We start from the raw sequence: 17,567 nt of genomic DNA, 5'->3' as shown, positions 1-17,567 counted from the left end.
TACTGGGCAGGTGACCAAGAATCCAACAACATTTAGATTATTTCCATTATCCTCCTCCTCTTTCACCACCAGTTGTGATGGCCTGGCAAGTTGGGCCCTTCTGTACTAATGGGACTTGCTCTACATATCACATTTTTTTCAAACCAGCTGATTATATGCAGATCTTTCTGTAGCAGATACATTTTAAAGAGCAGCCTTGAACTCCAGAATTTGCTGTGCTTCTAGTCAAGCTGTTCTGCTATGGTTACAGCATTGGCATCAGCCTGGCAACAAGGAAAATTTGCCCATGTGCTCTACACAAGGCAGGTCAAATCCAAACCAGCTAATTACTGCCCATCACCTATCCTGCTATAACCAGCTCATGCCAGTAGTTGGTGTCATATTTGACACCAGATGATGGTTAGTCAATCACTGCAAGAGTTCCTCAGGGTTCTGAGCTGGACCCAACTGTCTCAGCTACATCAATGATCTTTCCATCAGAAGTGGGGATGTTCTCTGCATGAAGTCCTGCACTGTTCACCACACAAACGCTTAATGCAGTGACTGTGCCTTGTTTATATTCAGGACTGGGTTGATAAGTAGAAAGTAAAATCCTGCTACAATCCCAGGCAGTGACCATTTTGTATTATGGCATGAACGGTAACTGCTTTGTGAATGTTGCAGTTAGAAGTACAAGTCAGAGGCTGGGAGTTCTGTGGCAGGTAGTTTACTTGTCCTCTTAAGGTCAAACCAAATAGACAAACTCAAATTAGGACAAAGTAAAAGGGGCAGCTCCCCCAAAGGAAGGGGAGCAGCCCAAACAAAACACAAGTACAAAGGAAACTTAAGACACCAAATCAAAATGTGATTGTCAGGGTCTATAACACTCCAGGCCCTGCAGTGGGCACAGAAGGTAGCCCACTTGTCCACGATTAGAAGTATGATGGAATGCTGTCCTATTACCTGAAGAAATACAGGCCCAGTAACAGTTTGACCGTACAGGACAAAGTAGTCTGCTTGATTGGCATCCATCCAAAAGTTCACTCCCTGCACCACTTGCTGCAAAACGGTTTGTACAATTTGCAAGATGCACTGCAGCAATTTGCTATGTCTCCATTTTTTTTTTCAAAGCTATGACCTCTACCATCTAGAAGAGTATGATGCATGGGGATTATATCACCTGTAAGCTCCCCTCCCAAGCTGTCACCATCCTGACTTGGAATTGCATTGCTAATTCTTCATTTCTGTGCTGAAATCCTGGGACACAGGTGTACCTGCACTAATGGACTGGGGTGGTTCTAGAAGATGGCTCACTGGCACCTTGAGACACTTGGAAATTGAGTACATGTTGACATTGAAAGGATTTGATATTGTTTGGTTGTTATTCCAAGCTGATGCCTTAACTCAAAAGCCAGGTCAGGTGGAGGTTCGGGACTATTGAGCTATACTGTGATATTATGTGGAGAACTTGAAGGAGAATCCCCTTTTGTTTTTGCTTGCTGCTTGTTATTTGGAGAGCACATTTCATTTTTCTGCCTGTATTTTTAACCCTGTTGGAAACTGGCACAAGACAGATGTGGCAAAAACCTGCCTTCAGGCAAAGTGCATTGTGGCCCACCCTTCTAACTGCTTCATCTTTTGTCATACCATGAGTGATGATTGCATGTTTGAAAATTGCTAATTACAGTACATGGCTATGTTCTGTAGGCTAATGGCAAGTGTACTGAATGGCCTAGGGTTGTTTTAAGTAAACTTGGCTTGATATAGTAGTTACTGCAGTCTGAATTTTTCCACAAATTCTCAGCCTGAATAATCAACACTGATATATTACAGAAAAGGTGGATATAGTAACTGCTTAATTGAATCTAAACCTGTGTCTCTTGACTTGTTCTATTTCAGCTTGCTGGCCTAGACTTGACATCGTCAGCAGGTGATGCCCAGAGTGCTGGTGGTGCAGGCAGTAAGTAGCTTTTTTTTTGCAACTACTTCCATTACATGAGCTACACTTGTGCTGTAACTAAACTATATTGTAATAGAACAATGTATCTAGCATGCAAAGTGCGACAAGGTAGCAAACCTGAATGTAAATCCTGGGGAGGATCTTTTGGCTTTTGTAGTTACAAACCAAAATAATGAGACTTGGAGTGATTGTCTCAGCAGTGTTGAATAGAACCAGTGTCACAATTTGTGGGCAAATTGAACAATTATGCATCTTCGGATTGCAAAATTTCTCAGTGACACTATTGCTTAAGAAGTGGCTAACGGGAGATGTACAAATCTCAGTTTAACATGGGCTATGGAGAAGTTTTGAAAACTGAGCATGATTATGGATTTGAGTGACAGTTCATTTCTGACTAATGTTGTATTTTATAAAGTCACTTGTGTGTTTGATTTAAAAATTCTGCAGTTGTCACTCTATGAACCTTGGAGTTAGTGAGTGCAGTAGTGTAACCTTTAAAGCCATTCAGTTATTCCAAGGGTAGCACTGTCCCCCATCCAATGTGAATTTGGCCTGAGTGGAAAAATGATGTGTATTGTTGGGGTGTAAAAGTACAAAGACATAGGACCAGCAGTTGAATATTGCGGTTGATGGTGGCATTGAACTTGTTTTTTTTTTCAGAGTGGCTTAAACCCTGTAAATGAGCATTTTTAACCATTGAAAAAGTTCATCATGAGCAAAATTTCAAATGTCGAATCTTCCTTTTTTTTATAGAGGGGCGTTATATTCCTCCTCATCTAAGAAATAAAGAGGCATCCAAGAATGGTAAGTCAATATAACTTGCTCAAGATCTAGAATGAGTTGTTGAAATATACTGAACTAAGTTTATGTACCCTGCTTGAAATTTAATTGGTCAGGTAAGTTTGGAGCATACAACTGATAACTGTAGATCCTGCACCTTTCTTATTTCTGCTTATTCATCAAATTTTATCTTTGACTGCAATGGCCCTTTTTCTTCCTCTGGAATGTGATGTCCTCATTTGAATTTTATTAGCATAGTCACTTTTCGTGGGAGTGTCCAGTTTTTCTTAGTTGATGTAATTTTATCTACCATAGAGCAGCAAATATTCTACTAATACTGGTACATAAATTGTAAAGGTCTTGTCAGTTTAGCAATGATACAGTAGTTACTGCCTTAGTTTCCATCTGATGGCTTCTCATACAAAGCATGTTTCAAACTCATGGAGTTGAGCAAAAGGAAACATTTCCCACCCCTAAAGTCTGAACTGTCTGTGGGTGGAATCTGGTGAAGGATTTCTCAATGAGAATTAGGGGCATAAGTTGGGATGCTAGCCAACTTGCAGATCAAACTAGATCAACCCTGATTAGCACAAGTGACTGTTTTTGTTATCAGAAGCAGGTACCTCTGGCTGAATTACTTCAAGTTGTTGATTCAGGACAGTGCTTAAATGGGGTCAGTGTTGCCCTTATCTCTTTAAATAAAAAAGTTAGTATTTACAAAGTAAACTACTTGAAGCAAGTTTTATGCCAAGCAGATTGCATACTATTTAGGCATGAGTTGATCCAGCCTATCAGGATGTTATGGAAACATAGGCAGCAACTTTGTGATTTAGCCTTTGTTTTCTAACAAGTTCACATGGTTCATTTTTCCAGTCTGACTTGCAGTAGCTTGGTGCGTTTTTGGCGTCTATTTCAATTGAGTTTTTGAAAAGCCTTGCTGGGATAAATGAGTAATCCTGACTTTCCTCAGGGATCCCTATAAGGTTATTGTATGTGAACTGCAGAAAAGCACTCATGTTTAGATGCTTTCTCAGCTAAGAGGACTAGTGGTTTACTTTATGGCATTTACTTTAACTTTAATTTTACTTTATGGCATTGTATTATTGTTCTGATGTAATTGGAGAAGGAAACGTGTTTGATTTGTAGACAGGTTTTGTATTTAAGCTGCTGCCATCTGGTTACAGCTAGTTGCCTTAAGGACAAAGCAACTAGTATTAACCTGCAACCAAACCAAGCTACATAAGAATATGCATTATAATTTGTATGCAAAAGTCATCAGACATGTAGCAATCAAACTGATAAGCAACATGTTTAACATTGGATACCAAAAAAATGGCCAAGTGGGGTTTGGCTGATCATACTTTTATTCATCAAAATATTTATCTTCAAGCATCTTTCTCCAGTCTGTCTAAAGCCAGCAGGTGTGAGCAGTAATTTAGTGTCAGAAAACTGTCCAGGAATTTGAAGCAGCATGACTGAACTCCCATAAGACCGCTCGACACCCTGACTGCCAGTGCTTATTCAAAGCAAATGTTTACAAATCACTCCTGCAAAGAATTGGTTAATTGCATGTTAATTTACAGTACAAGCAGTGTCTATAGAATCTCTACGGTGCAGAAGGAGGCCATTTGGTCCATTGAGTCTGCACCGACCATAATCCTATCCAGATCTTATTTCCCCCAGAACCCCACATACCTACTTTGCTAGTTTTCCCCCTAACACTAAGGGGCAATTTTCCATGGCCAGTCAACCTAACCCACCCACCTTTGGAGTGTGGGAGGGAAAACGGTGCACCTGGAGGAAATGCACACAGATATAGGAGAAAGTGCAAGCTGCATAGTGACCTGAGGCCAGAATTGAAACCAGATCGCTGGTGCTGAGGCAGCAGTGATAGCTGTGTAAAGTCCTTGCATACTGAAAATAATTTCACTAATGGTGAATGAGCTTAAGATCTTAAATCAGTTGAACTATTACAAACTCCCTTGGAAGCTGATATAACAGTACAAAATGTGTACAGTGGAATACAACTCTGATATGACTGACAGCTATCATGTAGGGTCAGGAGTGCATGGAGCAGGTGAGGTCAAGGTGTTTAAGCTTGAAGGCTACAACTGGAGTTTGTCCATGTTTTTGAATATTGCTTCTACTAAGCTGCTTTTTGCAGCTGTTTATGTAGATTTCATGCAGTCAGTTTCTTTAGATGAAATCTGTGGAGTGTATGAATTGATCTGAGAATAGCAGACAAATGAAGTGTTTTTTCATGCAGCACCTTTTCAGAAGCTACTGCTGGTTCAGAGCAATGATATTTAATACTCCTAGTGAAGTTATTTATACTGCTATCAATCTATAACACACAGATGTTTTGTTGCAAGAATATATATTGAAATCATGGCTGCTGGCATAATGTTTGTACTTCACAACTACAAGCATTCCAAAATAATAAACTTGGGAATAAGATTTTATGGAAAAAAATTTCTTTGCTGTACATATGAACAATCCAAGAATAATGGTAAAATGATGTGAAAGGAAAAGGGAAACAGTTCTAGCAAAACTAATGGAACTAGAAGCTGACAGGACTTAATGGTCTGCATCCTTGAATCTTGAAGGAGGTGGGTGCAGAGTTAGTGGATGAATTTTGTAATCTTCAAAATTGCCTAGATTCTGGAAAGGTCCCAGTGGATTGGAAAACCACAAATGAAACTGAGGGAAGCATAAAGCAGGGAATGATGGGGCAGTTAGTCTAATATCTTTCGTTGTTGAAATGCTTAAATCCATTATTAGAGATAGTAGACACAGCTTTGCGGTTTTTGTGTTTGGCAAGTTTTTTGTATCCCAGCAATGCCATCAGCCCCCTTTTTGCCTCAGTTTTTGGAGACAGATTCAGTTGGAGTAATTTTGTTTTTGCTCCAAATGAAAATTCCAAATGTTCACTATTGGATACCTTCCTGGAACCTGACTGTTTCGTACTTTTTGTAACTTTTGTAATTGTAGATTTAATTGTTTTCCAGAATCCTATTTTTTATTAGGCACTTTATTGAAGCATGCACAGCTAACTCGAGCCACATTCTGTGGGCATGCAACTGATTGTTGATAAAATGCATGATTCTTGGTTTATCGTGCTGTAAACACAAGATTGATATCTGGAATGTTTTGGAAGTGAAGTTTGTACATTGAAATATAAATTGAAGGGTAGAAGTGTGAACAAATTTCAGTCTTGTCTCTGAATTTTAAGTTGCTTTATATCTGTAGATATACATGACGAGCAGTAATCTGGGAGGAGGAACTGCTAGAATTGCATTTGAAGAAGGGGAGCCAGCAGCTGGTTCTTAAGGATCTAGAGTAATTGGAACTGAACTGCTTTTGATCCTGTTTAGAAGTGTGTATCATCTGAAACATGCATCAATTTACACTGATTTAGTTTAAGTTCATTGTGATATTTTAAGAGGTAATGTTTAGTTCTGGGCAGGTTATGGTTGTGAAGGTCGGTACCTAAAATGCTAGACTTTACAGATTGCCAGAGTGCAAGGTAAAAGTTCCATGTTTGTTTGAGTTAGAATAGAAAAAATGCAGTTGTACAACAGCAGATGGGCTTACTTAGCTGGATGCCTATGCTGCTTGAAGGTGGAGGAGTCCAGGGATGTTTTGGGAGTTAAACTTGTTTAGAACTTCACTCCCATGCAAAAAGTAAACCCTGACTGGAGAAGATCTGTAGGGCTAATTTTAAAAACTTCCAGAATAATAAATTGGCTCCTGATGGGTGATACCTGGTATTATTTGATGTACACAGGTATGAAGTGTATAAGATGCTTGAGCAATATTCCATGCCAGTTTGTAGCTTGACAATTCTAAATGTGAAATTTCTCCATGTTTTTATTCAGTACTACTGCTATTTCTAGAATAGTAGCCTACCCATGTAGTTCTAAATCTCAACTTTTTGTATAAGTCACTCGAATATTGTTCTCACTTCCCCTGTGCTGGGACTAAATCCAGATCTGCAGATTTTAAAAATCAGTCAGTTGTTTTTATCTGCTACCTGCTATTAAACCTTGAACACAGTCTAAAACTTATTTCCAAAGTTTGCAGGTGGTTGCACTGGTTGAATATTCCAGTGGTACTTTAATTTTTGTGGATTCCACTAAATTGCTGTGCTACTTTTTTGTAGGATATAGGTAAGTGTCACTCAAACAAATTTGTCTCATCTTGATTTGATTATTGCAATGCTATATTGCTATTCTAATGTCTCATGACCAACACGGCTCCTGGTCCTCAAATTACAACTTAGATTGTCCTCTGTCTTTAAAGCATCTAGTTATGCAGCTCAACTCCAACCCTTCAGCCTTTTCTGTTTCTCTATTCTTTTGACACTTGGCTCAACAAGAAAAAGGGCCATTCTGGACTTCTGGCAATAAAGCTATGGAAGAGACCTGATAACATTTTGGTGCAGTTATTGAAGTCCTTGATCCCAGGTGCTGATTGTGTAATTCAACTTAAAAATTTGGTACTTATGAACCTCCTGGCCACTGCCCCCACTGTGCCATTGAATTTATACTGTCCTTCCTTATCTCCTACTCGGAGCAACACCTCATTCTTCTCTATATTCCATCTGCTGCTTGTCTGCTAGTCCATCAGTCTATTTGGTGTAATCCCAGATTTGCCAAATCTCCTAATTTTGAAAATTTGTTCTATATTCTGATATCCAAAGCACTTCTAAAGTATATCCAAAAAAGTGGTCCTGTCGCACTCCCTTGGAAACACTGTCTGCCATCTTTCTGAAAAACATATTTGCCATGATGTCTTTAATGCAAGTTTTTATCCCATTTAACACTGCTCAACTTTGTTAACCAGCCTAATTATGTGGCACATGTCAAATGCTAAACTTTATTTTCAAAAACTTGTTCGCTATCTGGTGCATGTTTGGTGGGTTGAAAGGCCTGTTCCTATGCTGCAGTGTTCACTGCATTAGTGAAGATGTGATTAAATTGGAAGGGATACAGGGAAGACTTGCAAGCATGTTGTTATGGCTGGTGATCTCTAGGTATCTGTAGGTGAAATTGTTTTCATACATTATAGAGGCAGCTCTAGGGGAATTCATTTGAGGGCCAAGGAAGAGTGCATAGGGCGAAGCAATTTTCCTTGGCAGAAGATTGCTACTAAGACCAAGTTAGTGTAGTAGTGGCCTGGAAAATGTGGCAAATTCTCCAGTTTAGTAGGACAAGAAGAGAAAGTTAATTGTTTCCTGTCGCTGACTTTTTGTCATAGTGTTAATTGTTCACTCTCCAGAGGTTATTTTTATTATAGTACTTTGCTCTTCTATAAGTAGTTGCTTAATTTGGGTCATGCTAAGTCCTTTACTTCCATGGATAGGTGGCCCATTGCAGAAATGTGCTTCATACACATACAAGAGGTTAAGCATGGGCAAAATGTTTTCATTCTCTCCAAGCACACCACTGTTCTCTGTGCAATTTGGAATTTTCTGAAGAGAAATTGGGGGAAAAATTCATTTCTACTTGTCTTGGAACTCTTGGACTGTGGTTTTGCTTTAAGCTAATTTTAAAAGTTGTCTGCAAATCGTGATGTTGCCATTTTTATTAGCAAAAGTGGCACAAAGTTGATCACCAAGTTGCAATGCAATTTAATGCTTGCACTTGACGAAAATACAACATGGCTGCATCTGGTGAATTGACAGTTCCCATTTCTTTTACAGCTTATAATCCACTTGGAACAAATCGCTCTAATAATTATCCAATGTTGAGGATTTGTAAGTCTGCACTTTTTTGCACTTAAATTAGTGTGAGGAAAAAGCATGAAGTTTGGCATTGAATGTCATAGGATCTTTCACATAGAGCTGGCCTGACACTTGTTACTGTCTGCTAGTTTTGTCCAAAGTTTCCCTACCTTTCATTTACCAAGTTAGCGTTAACTTTGATCTGCAAGCAAAATCTTTGACACAAATGACAGCACTAACAGCAATAACCACCTGCTTAGTAACTTGTCACTGCCCAATAAAAGGATGCTCTTTGTTTCAGTCTTATATTTGTTGTTTTTCCTGCAAATTGCACTGCCACCCTGCCTTTAAGGGAACTGGCAGCCAGCTGTTGGAGAGAGCTATGAAGCCAGTAAAGTTTGTAGCACTTACCTTGTTTTTGCTGTGGATAGATTCTGAATAATGGCTTATACTGTTGCTCAGCTTTCCCAAGAAGTTCCTGGCAAGAGGTGGACGTACATCAGAACTGCAATGATGTCTGGCTGGACCGATCTGGTACGACATTTGGTGTACTGGTGCATGATAACATGCAGTTTTGTACTAACAATTGCATGCACCACTGCATTCTGCTGTCTTGGTAGATGATTATTCAAGTTAAATTGGTGTTAAGTAACTGCATTTCCCAGCATAACTTCATTAGAGCCTAATCAGTGATCTACGAGGTAGTGTGGGACAGTATTCTCGGCAGCAAAGGTTAATGCAGTAACTTGAGATAACTGGGGTTGATGGTTCATTGTGTGCTTTGAGCTGTTCACTTTCTCTCTTTGGCATCCATTGTGTGGTAAATGTAATCAAATTTGACAGTTCTTATAATTGTAAATATTTTACTGCTATACTTTCCACCTTCTGCAACCTGGATGAAAACTGCTTAATTTGGTGCTTTTAAAGCTTTACCCATGTATGCATGTTTGAGTAGTTTTTTGAAAAAAGCTAACTTGAAGTTCACGTTGAATTCTAAATATACTGACATGAGACTGACTGCAGGTAGATTTTTTTTGTGCCTGATTGCTATAGGATCTACTTTGTAATCCAGGCTTCCTACTTATAACATGAGCCCTCAACCCAATTTTTAATTTTTGATCAATTTTCTTTTGATTCTCCTCGGCACTAGATTTAATTGGTGGTATTTTTAATGCATCTAGATGCAATTACACTTTCTTTTGGCTTGGTCTTGTGGTGCTTAGAACTGCAAAATATATAGCATAAATAGGCTGGTCATCACATGTCATGTGGGTGATTATGCTCATGATTCTTTTTTGTCCTTTTCTCCTAGTGTCTCCCTTCTCTGGATTCCATTTTTATTATAAAATTGGCCACTAGTTCTCTGGCTGTACCTTTTTTCCAGCAAATTATTAAATACATGTAATAGTGTCTGTTTAACTTTCTAAACTGCACAGTTGCCACCCATTCAGGCCAGCTGTCTATCCCAAGCTGGATTAGTTTGTTTCTAATGAATGCAGATGATTTCTTTTTACTCCAAAACCATGTCCACCTGATTGTTGTTATCTCCACTCCCTCCCCAGAAATATTCACAAACAAATATACCAATTTCTTGTCACTGCATGTGATTCTATACTGACATTTCTGTACTTATACTATTTTTTAATTTAGTAGTTCACTTTGTTCTAGTTTTTCTCCCCTCATGCTCTGAGCCGCTGTTCATTTCTTTATGCATCAGTGGTGTCTATTTAGTTTTTAGTGGAATGTTGTCACTTGCCTCTTAATTTTCCTGAACTCTGATAATGTATCCCCTTGTCTACTGGGTTAGAAATGAGTCCTCTAGCCATAGTGGGTGTTACATGCATTTGCCTCTTCCAGTCAATTTCCTGGGAATTCTAATTGTTTTTACTTCTGCTTGCTCAACTTCCCCCTCCACAATTGTCATTGATTCTTAGCACAGCTACATTACAGTGCCAATGGCATTTGCACATTCTTCCCATGTATACATGGGCTTCCTCCCATAGTCCAAAGATGTGCCGATTAAGTTGATCGGCCATGCAAAAATTGCCCATTAGTATTCAAAAATGTGTTGATTGGGGGATTATTGGAGTAACTGTGGTTTGGAGATAGTCTAGGATGCTCTTAATTAGTGCAGACTCAGTGGGTGGGATGGCCTGCTTCTGCACTGAAGGTTTCTATGATTTCTGTCCTGTTCATTCGTCTTTCTACTGTCCATGGTTATCAAATCACACCATTCCACACTTCAAAAACCATTACACCTTGCAATGTTCCCAGTCATCGCTTCAGTAATCTGTTTGGTTTCTCATAGTGGATTGCCTCCAGTTCCCTTGTTTCACTATGGGTATGTTATTCCATAGTGACTCCTTTGCAATAACAATCTTTTAACTTGATTGCTTGGCCACTTTTGTTTTCATCTTGGGCTTGCTTCACCTCAAATCTTTCTTGTCTTCTAGTTTAAGCCCTATGCCTGTGGGTTTAGTTGGTAGTGTTGCCATACCTGCCCTTTGAGTCACTTGTTAATTCTCTTCAGTCTCTCAATGTGCAGATGGCTCAGGCAGTAGACAGATTATCCCTGATCCTTGGAATTACCTGATCTGTTCTGCCACATGCCAAGATGACTGGGTTTCCCCTCCCAAAAAGGGTGGCATGGTGCCAGTGTGAGGCAGCAATGAGCAGGTGGCTGAAACATACTTGCGGATGTGAGAATATAGGCTTGCAGTCCATATACTTTAGGTGTGGCATTAATCTACTGATCGTGAAACCGTTAATTGGAGGAAAAACCCATCTGCCTCCTTTTTAGAGAAGGAAATCTGCTGTCCTTGTCTGGCCTATTGTTTGATTCAACCACAGCAATGTGGTTGATTTTCAGCTGCCCTTGGGCAACTACAGATGGACAATAAATGTTGGCCAGCTAGTGACGCCCATGTCCCACTAATTTGTTTTAAAAAAATCATCCCTAAGCCTCCTGTACTCCAGGAAAAGTCTGTCAATCCAGCCTCTTATAACTCAACCATCAAGTCCTGGTAGCATCCTTGTAATCTTCTCTGCACTCTTTCTGGTTTAATATTTCTATAATGGGATGATCAGAACAGTGCGCACTATTCCAAATGTGGCCTTACCAATGACTTAAACAACTTCAAGATGTCCCAATTCCTGTACTCACATTCTGATAAACAAAACCAAACATACAGAATGCTTTTTTCACCTGTCACTCCACTTTCAAGGAACTGTGAACCTATACCCCTAATCTTTGTTCCAAAGCATTCCCCAATGCGTTACCATTAACTGAGCAAATCCTGTCCTGATTCAATCTACCAAGATTGTTCACCTTCCATTTATCTAAATTAAACTCCATTTCCCATTTATCATCCTTCTGGCCCAATTGATCAAGATCCAGTTGCAGTCCTAGGTAAGCTTCTTCACTATCCACTATCCCACCAATCTTGGTGTCACCTGCAAATGTGCTAACCATGTCTCCTAAATTCTCATCCAAATCATTAATATAAATGACAACAGTGGACCCAGCACCAATCCCTGAGGTACACTGGTCACAGGCCTCCAGTTTTACAAATAACCTTCTACAGCCACCCTCTTTATCTTGTGTCATCATGCCAATTTTGTACCCAATCAGCTTGCACCCTGGACCCTGAGTTTTAACCTACCATGTGATACCTTGTCAAAAGCCTTGGTAGAGTCCATGTAGATAATGTTGACTGCACTGCACCCTCTTACCACCTTGGTTACTCCTTCAAAAAAAACTCAATCACATTTGTGAGACATGATTTTTCCACTCAAAGCCATGCTGACTGTCCCTAAATAGTCCTTTCATGTCTAAAATGCCTGTCAATCCATTCTCTCAGAACTCGCACTGCAGACCTTGGGTGCATCTGTGGTTCCCAGGCTTTTCCCTGCAGCCCTTCTCAAAGGCACAACATTTGCCACCTTCTAACCTTCAGTCACTCCCCCATTGTTGATTCAAATATTTATCCTATGGGACCCACAATTTCCTTAGCTTCCCACAACATCTTGGATTTATCTTTTGTGCTTTAAGACTTCCAACACCACCTTTTACTCGCAATCTGCTGTTCAGCATAGATATTTGCCCCCACTGAGTATCAGGCTTTTGAAACTCTAGTTTGGCCCTTTTCTTGGTCTGGGACTTGATTGAAGGTAAAAGCAACTGTGTCCCAACTGGCCTCACCTGCTTAACCTGACATGTTATAACCTTAACATTTGCCTCTCTGATTAGGAATCAGATCAAGACAGTGGATAAAGTGTTACCATTCTACAAGCAGTAGATGTTGGCAATGAGCACTGGTCAGGCTAGATTCTTGGAAAACTGTTCCTTGTGCCACAAAAATTAGAATGCAGCTTGTCACAAATGGTGCCTAGACTGTTGTGAAGTTGAGGTGTGAAGAAACATTGAAGCTTGATGTGCTTCAGAAATTTACAGGGCTATGACAAGAGTAGGACTAATTAGTTTCTAAAGTTGGCAGTGGTTCAGATGGCTGTCTGTTGTGATTGAATGTAAAGATTTGGAAAGAAAACAGTTGAGAGGCTACCTATAGGTGTAAAATATGCAACTCTGATCCCAGGTTATGCTGAATGATGCATTAGGTCAAATGAGAAATCCAATTTAGCATGTTGCTTTTCTAAACCAAACTGTAGATTGGCATCTGACAACTTGTCATGTTTTTTTTTACTTGTCTAGAGCTGAATTACCCTCCAACTTATTAGGGTGATTGTGGAAGATAAGTTTTGCAGTCTTTATTGTATTGAGTCCCATTTATCATTGCCATAGTCCCAAATGACCAAGCTGCTCTCCCCTTGGGATGGGGGAGAAAGAGATAACTGATGATGATTTAACCTGAGGGGCAAGGTGGAACTGACCAGTAGCGTTCAGTATTTTCCCCCCCCTATGTTTGAGCAAACCCTTTTCCATTTACTCTGAGCAACATTGCTCAGGCTTTCAAACAGAAATGTAATGTGTTCTGCTGGATGGCAGCTCACTAGTGATCCTTGAATGTTTGCAAATTGGCATGAAACTCCATTCTGAAGACTGATTCTGATTTTAATATGAATGCAAGATGTATTTGGAATGTTGTTCTGTGATTGGTAGCTGGATTACTAAAACCTTCTCTGGTGGGATGTGATTGTTTTCCTTTTACAACATGGTATTTAGAAAATGCAAATCTTCATGTAGTAATAAAAAGCCAGATTAAGTGCTCTTAACTGTCTTCAGTGCTGGTTTTGGTAAGTGATGTCCAAGTGAACAGATACTTAGCAAAGGGATTTGTCTTAATGTTGCCAGTTTATTGGATCAGACTTTAATTCAGTTTGCTTTTGATATTATTCCCAGTTTTCCTAACTGGCCACCTTGGTTGCAGAAGTTTAGTCTAAGCTGTTGTTTCAAATATTAAACTTGATGGGAAATGGAAGCAAAACTAACATCTTTGTGCAAGAGTGTAATTTGTGAACATAGTGTCATCTCAGTTTTAATGAGAAATGGTATTTTTGTTCCCAAATCATTGGGTGTGCTGTTTTTCCCACCTGTTCTCTGGTATTGCTTTTCTATACACAACTAGCATAAATTCCAGTTACAGCAGCTACTTGTATTTATATAACAAAAAATTGTGGGGTATTTCACAGTGCAATCATGCAGTCACTTGACATCAACCCATAACATTTAGATTAAATGGAGAATTCCAGAGCTTGAGACATGGACAGCTGAATGGAATCCAAATTGGTGTTGAAATCTAGTGAAAGGAGGGGGTGGCAATGTAGATTTGATTGGCTAATCAACATCAAAGTACTGCTAAATTAGGAGCCAGTGTAGATCAGCATGCACTTAGATGGTATTTCAGAATGTTGGTTTTAAAACTCAATAGATCTTGTTCAGAGTAGCAAAGTTAACTGGTGTCTATTTCTAAGTCTGCACAGTTTGGTCTCTGGGGAGTGCAACTAAAACCAGTGGAAACAAAGCTAAGTCTAAGAGCATTTTGATAGACGGTCGGAATTGATCTTGTGCACTGCATTGACTGACTGCTGCCCAAAACTTTTGCTTTAAGTTAACAATACTGCTACTCAAATGGTCTGCAGCACTATCTGCCAGACAGGAAGTAGAGGGGTTGATTTGAAGTGGATTGTTTACACGTTTGCTGACAACTGGGGCAAAGAAGGTAGTTGAGATGTGATGAGGCATAACTGCAGCAGTAGGAAAAGTAAAAGTGAACCCACTAAACTGAAGATATTGGATCATGTAGCCCATGTTAAAAGTGGCAAGTCATGAGCAGACCATGTTCAGTTTGAGGATGTGCCTTCTGATTTAGACTACTTGCTGTAGTGGGGGGGTTAAATTTTGTGCCCTAAATTTTCTCATTGCTTAAGCCCCTCTAAATCGCAAACATATAAATCCCCTCTTGTTGCTTAAGTCCCTCATTTTTTCCTACTAAATTTCCTGTTCTAGTTTTTGCATTTTATTTTGAATCCTATTTCAACCTTTGTTTTGGTTGAAGTTCTTAGCACCAATCAATCTGTAGTGTGCAATTAAATTTTTGATATTTAATTGAAGAAAGTAGCTGACTGTAGTAATGTGAACAGTTTTTTGGAAGGTGAATAACTAGGACAATTGCTCTGCTAAATGTGCCAATTTTGGTACTGGAATGGATTAATTCTTGAGATCCCCTAAAGCTTGCTGCAGGAATGGGGCAGTTGATCACACCAGTAAATCATGCAAAGGCAGGAAGTGCTTGTAGAAAAAATGAAATGGCGTAACTTGTATTTTAGACACATCCCATATTTAAGGCCATTTATTCTTTGCAAACTACAATATATTTTGCACCATCAGATCTTCCTCAGGCCATAAATTTGAGCTGCCTTGATACATTTTACAGTACAGCTTGGCACTGGGCTTTGAGACTTTTTAATGTAATCAGTGGTTATGGAATCAGATGCAAGTGCAAATCTCCATTATGGTAAGTTGTGAAATTAAGTTTGTTTTCTCTGGTACTCATCAGACCTGACTACCTTGATGTCCTTCCAAAAAGTCATTAACAGTATCTCCTCTTGGTGTCACCTACCAAAATCCTATTTGACAGGGATGAGGAGTGAAAAGTCCAGTGCTAGTAATGACATTATTGTTGAATCCTCCTATCAATATTGAGTTGCCATTGACCAGAAACTGAATTGGACAAGCCAGGGTGGCACAAAACCATGAGATATAGAAGCAGAATTAGGCCATTTGGCTCATTGAGTCTGCTGTGCCAGTCAGTCATGGCTGATATGGTTCCCATCCCTATTCTCCTGCCTTCTCCCTGTAAACCTTGATCCTCTTATTGATCAAGAACCTAGCTATCTGTCTTAGACACTCAATGACCTGGCCTCCCCAGCGCTCTGAACAATGAGTTCCACAGATTCACCACTCTGGCTGAAGAAATTCCTCGTCTGTTTTAAAGGAGCACTGCTTCACCTGAGGTTGTGCCCTCAAGTTCTAGTGAAAACATCCTCTCTGCTCTATCTCGGCACCTCATTTTAGATTCCCCCCCCCCCCCCAATCCTCCTAACCTCTGGAATATATGTCCAGACTCCTCAACGGCACTGCATGTGACAAATTCTTAATTCCTGGGATCATTCTTGTGAACCTCGTATGGACTCCCTTCAAGGCCAGCACATCCATCCTTGGTATGAGGCCCAAACTGCCCTGTATTCCAAATGGGATCTGACCAGAGCCTTGTACAGCATCAGTAGTACATCGCTGCTCTTGTATTCTAGTCCTCATTGAATTTGCCTTCCTAACTGCCATGAAACCTGCATGTTAACCTTGTGTCCTGAACTGGGACTCCCAAATCCCTTTTTGCTTCAGATTTCTGAAGCCTTTCCCTAATTAGAAAATGGTCTGTCTTCCTCCCAAAGTGCATAATCTCTTACTTTCCTACTTTTATATTTGATCTCACTACTTTGCCCACTCTTATCCTGCCCAAGTCATTCTGCAGCTTCCCTGCTTCTGCAACACTACCTGTCCCTCCTACATATCTTTTGTATCATCTGCAAATTTAGCAACCATGCCCTCAGTTCCGTCTTCCAGATTGGCCATGTACCTAATGTGTGGGGTTAGGGCAGGAGATTGGGCCTAGGTAGGGTGCTCTATGGCTGTGACAGGTCAAATGGCCTCTGCTGTAAGGATTCTATATAACTACTGTGGTGTGATGGAATACTCGTTTGGCTGAATGCAGCTCTTGCAAATTTGGTATCATTTAGGGCACAGCCTACTTGATGGGCACCCCAAGCATTCAACCCCTTCACCACCAGTATATTAGATGTATTGTGTACTCGTTTGCAAGATGTGTTCCAACTCAACTGTGCCTTTTTGCTTAAAAGCAAATTACTGAGAAAGCTGGAGTCTGAAATACAATCTCTGCAGGTCTGACAGCATCTATAGAGAGGATAAAGGTAATATTTTGAGTCTTAGGCCATCCAGACTGGACATTAGCTGTTCTTTCTTCACAAATGCTATCAGACCTGAGATTTTACTGTGTTTGCTTTTGTGTGGCATCTTCCAACCCCGCAGCCTCAAGAATTTTGTTTGGATTTCTGAAGTTTTTGTCTACTGTTCTTCCAACTTGCCTAAGTTGTAAAGCTGATGTAAATAGAACTGTTTTCTATTAAACATTCCAATAGACTTTTGGAAAAACATTTGATCAATGCTGATGTACATTCTGTGGTTTCCAAAACTTGTATTGACAGCTGTTTTTGAGTGCCAGAATCATTCGGTTCAAAACTGACCCTTAAAAGTTGTGTGAAATGTTTTTGTCACTGGACCAATAACTAGAGACCCAAGGCAAGATCTGGGTACCTGGGTTCAAATCCCACCATGGCAGTTGGTGAAATTGGAATTTGATCAAATCTGCAATTAAGTGATGACCATGAAACCATTGTTTAGAAATCCATCTGCTCACAAATGTCCTGCAGGGAAGGGAATCTGCCATCCTTGACCCAAACCAATGTTGACACTCATGCTGTCAGATATGGAGGGCATTTTGGTTGGGCCAGCATTTTCATCACCCAATCCTGTGGTGCTCACATTCCTTAAATTAATAAAAACAACTAGCAGTAACTACCAGAATG

General features: G+C 39.9%; 1 protein-coding gene across 2 annotated transcripts in view; it reads left to right on the top strand.

The window, feature by feature from the left end:
• The window catches only part of ddx3xa (DEAD-box helicase 3 X-linked a), a 45,455-nt gene that overhangs the window by 5,946 nt on the left and 21,942 nt on the right, over positions 1 to 17,567 (top strand). The window contains exons 2-5 of one of the 2 annotated variants that reach the window (XM_080203843.1): positions 1,879 to 1,939; positions 2,693 to 2,743; positions 8,424 to 8,477; positions 8,907 to 8,978. In XM_080203843.1, the coding sequence (XP_080059969.1) occupies positions 1,879 to 1,939; positions 2,693 to 2,743; positions 8,424 to 8,477; positions 8,907 to 8,978 (238 nt within the window). The remainder of the gene's footprint in view (positions 1 to 1,878; positions 1,940 to 2,692; positions 2,744 to 8,423; positions 8,478 to 8,906; positions 8,979 to 17,567) is intronic. The other variant, XM_080203845.1, reaches the window with a different exon arrangement.

The sequence above is a fragment of the Carcharhinus amblyrhynchos genome, chromosome 15 (genome assembly GCF_965287045.1).
Source record: "Carcharhinus amblyrhynchos chromosome 15, sCarAmb.v2.hapA, whole genome shotgun sequence".
In the NCBI taxonomy this organism is placed as follows: domain Eukaryota; kingdom Metazoa; phylum Chordata; class Chondrichthyes; order Carcharhiniformes; family Carcharhinidae; genus Carcharhinus; species Carcharhinus amblyrhynchos.
Note: the sequence above shows the minus strand (reverse complement) of the source record. Positions and strands in the feature narration are given on the sequence as shown.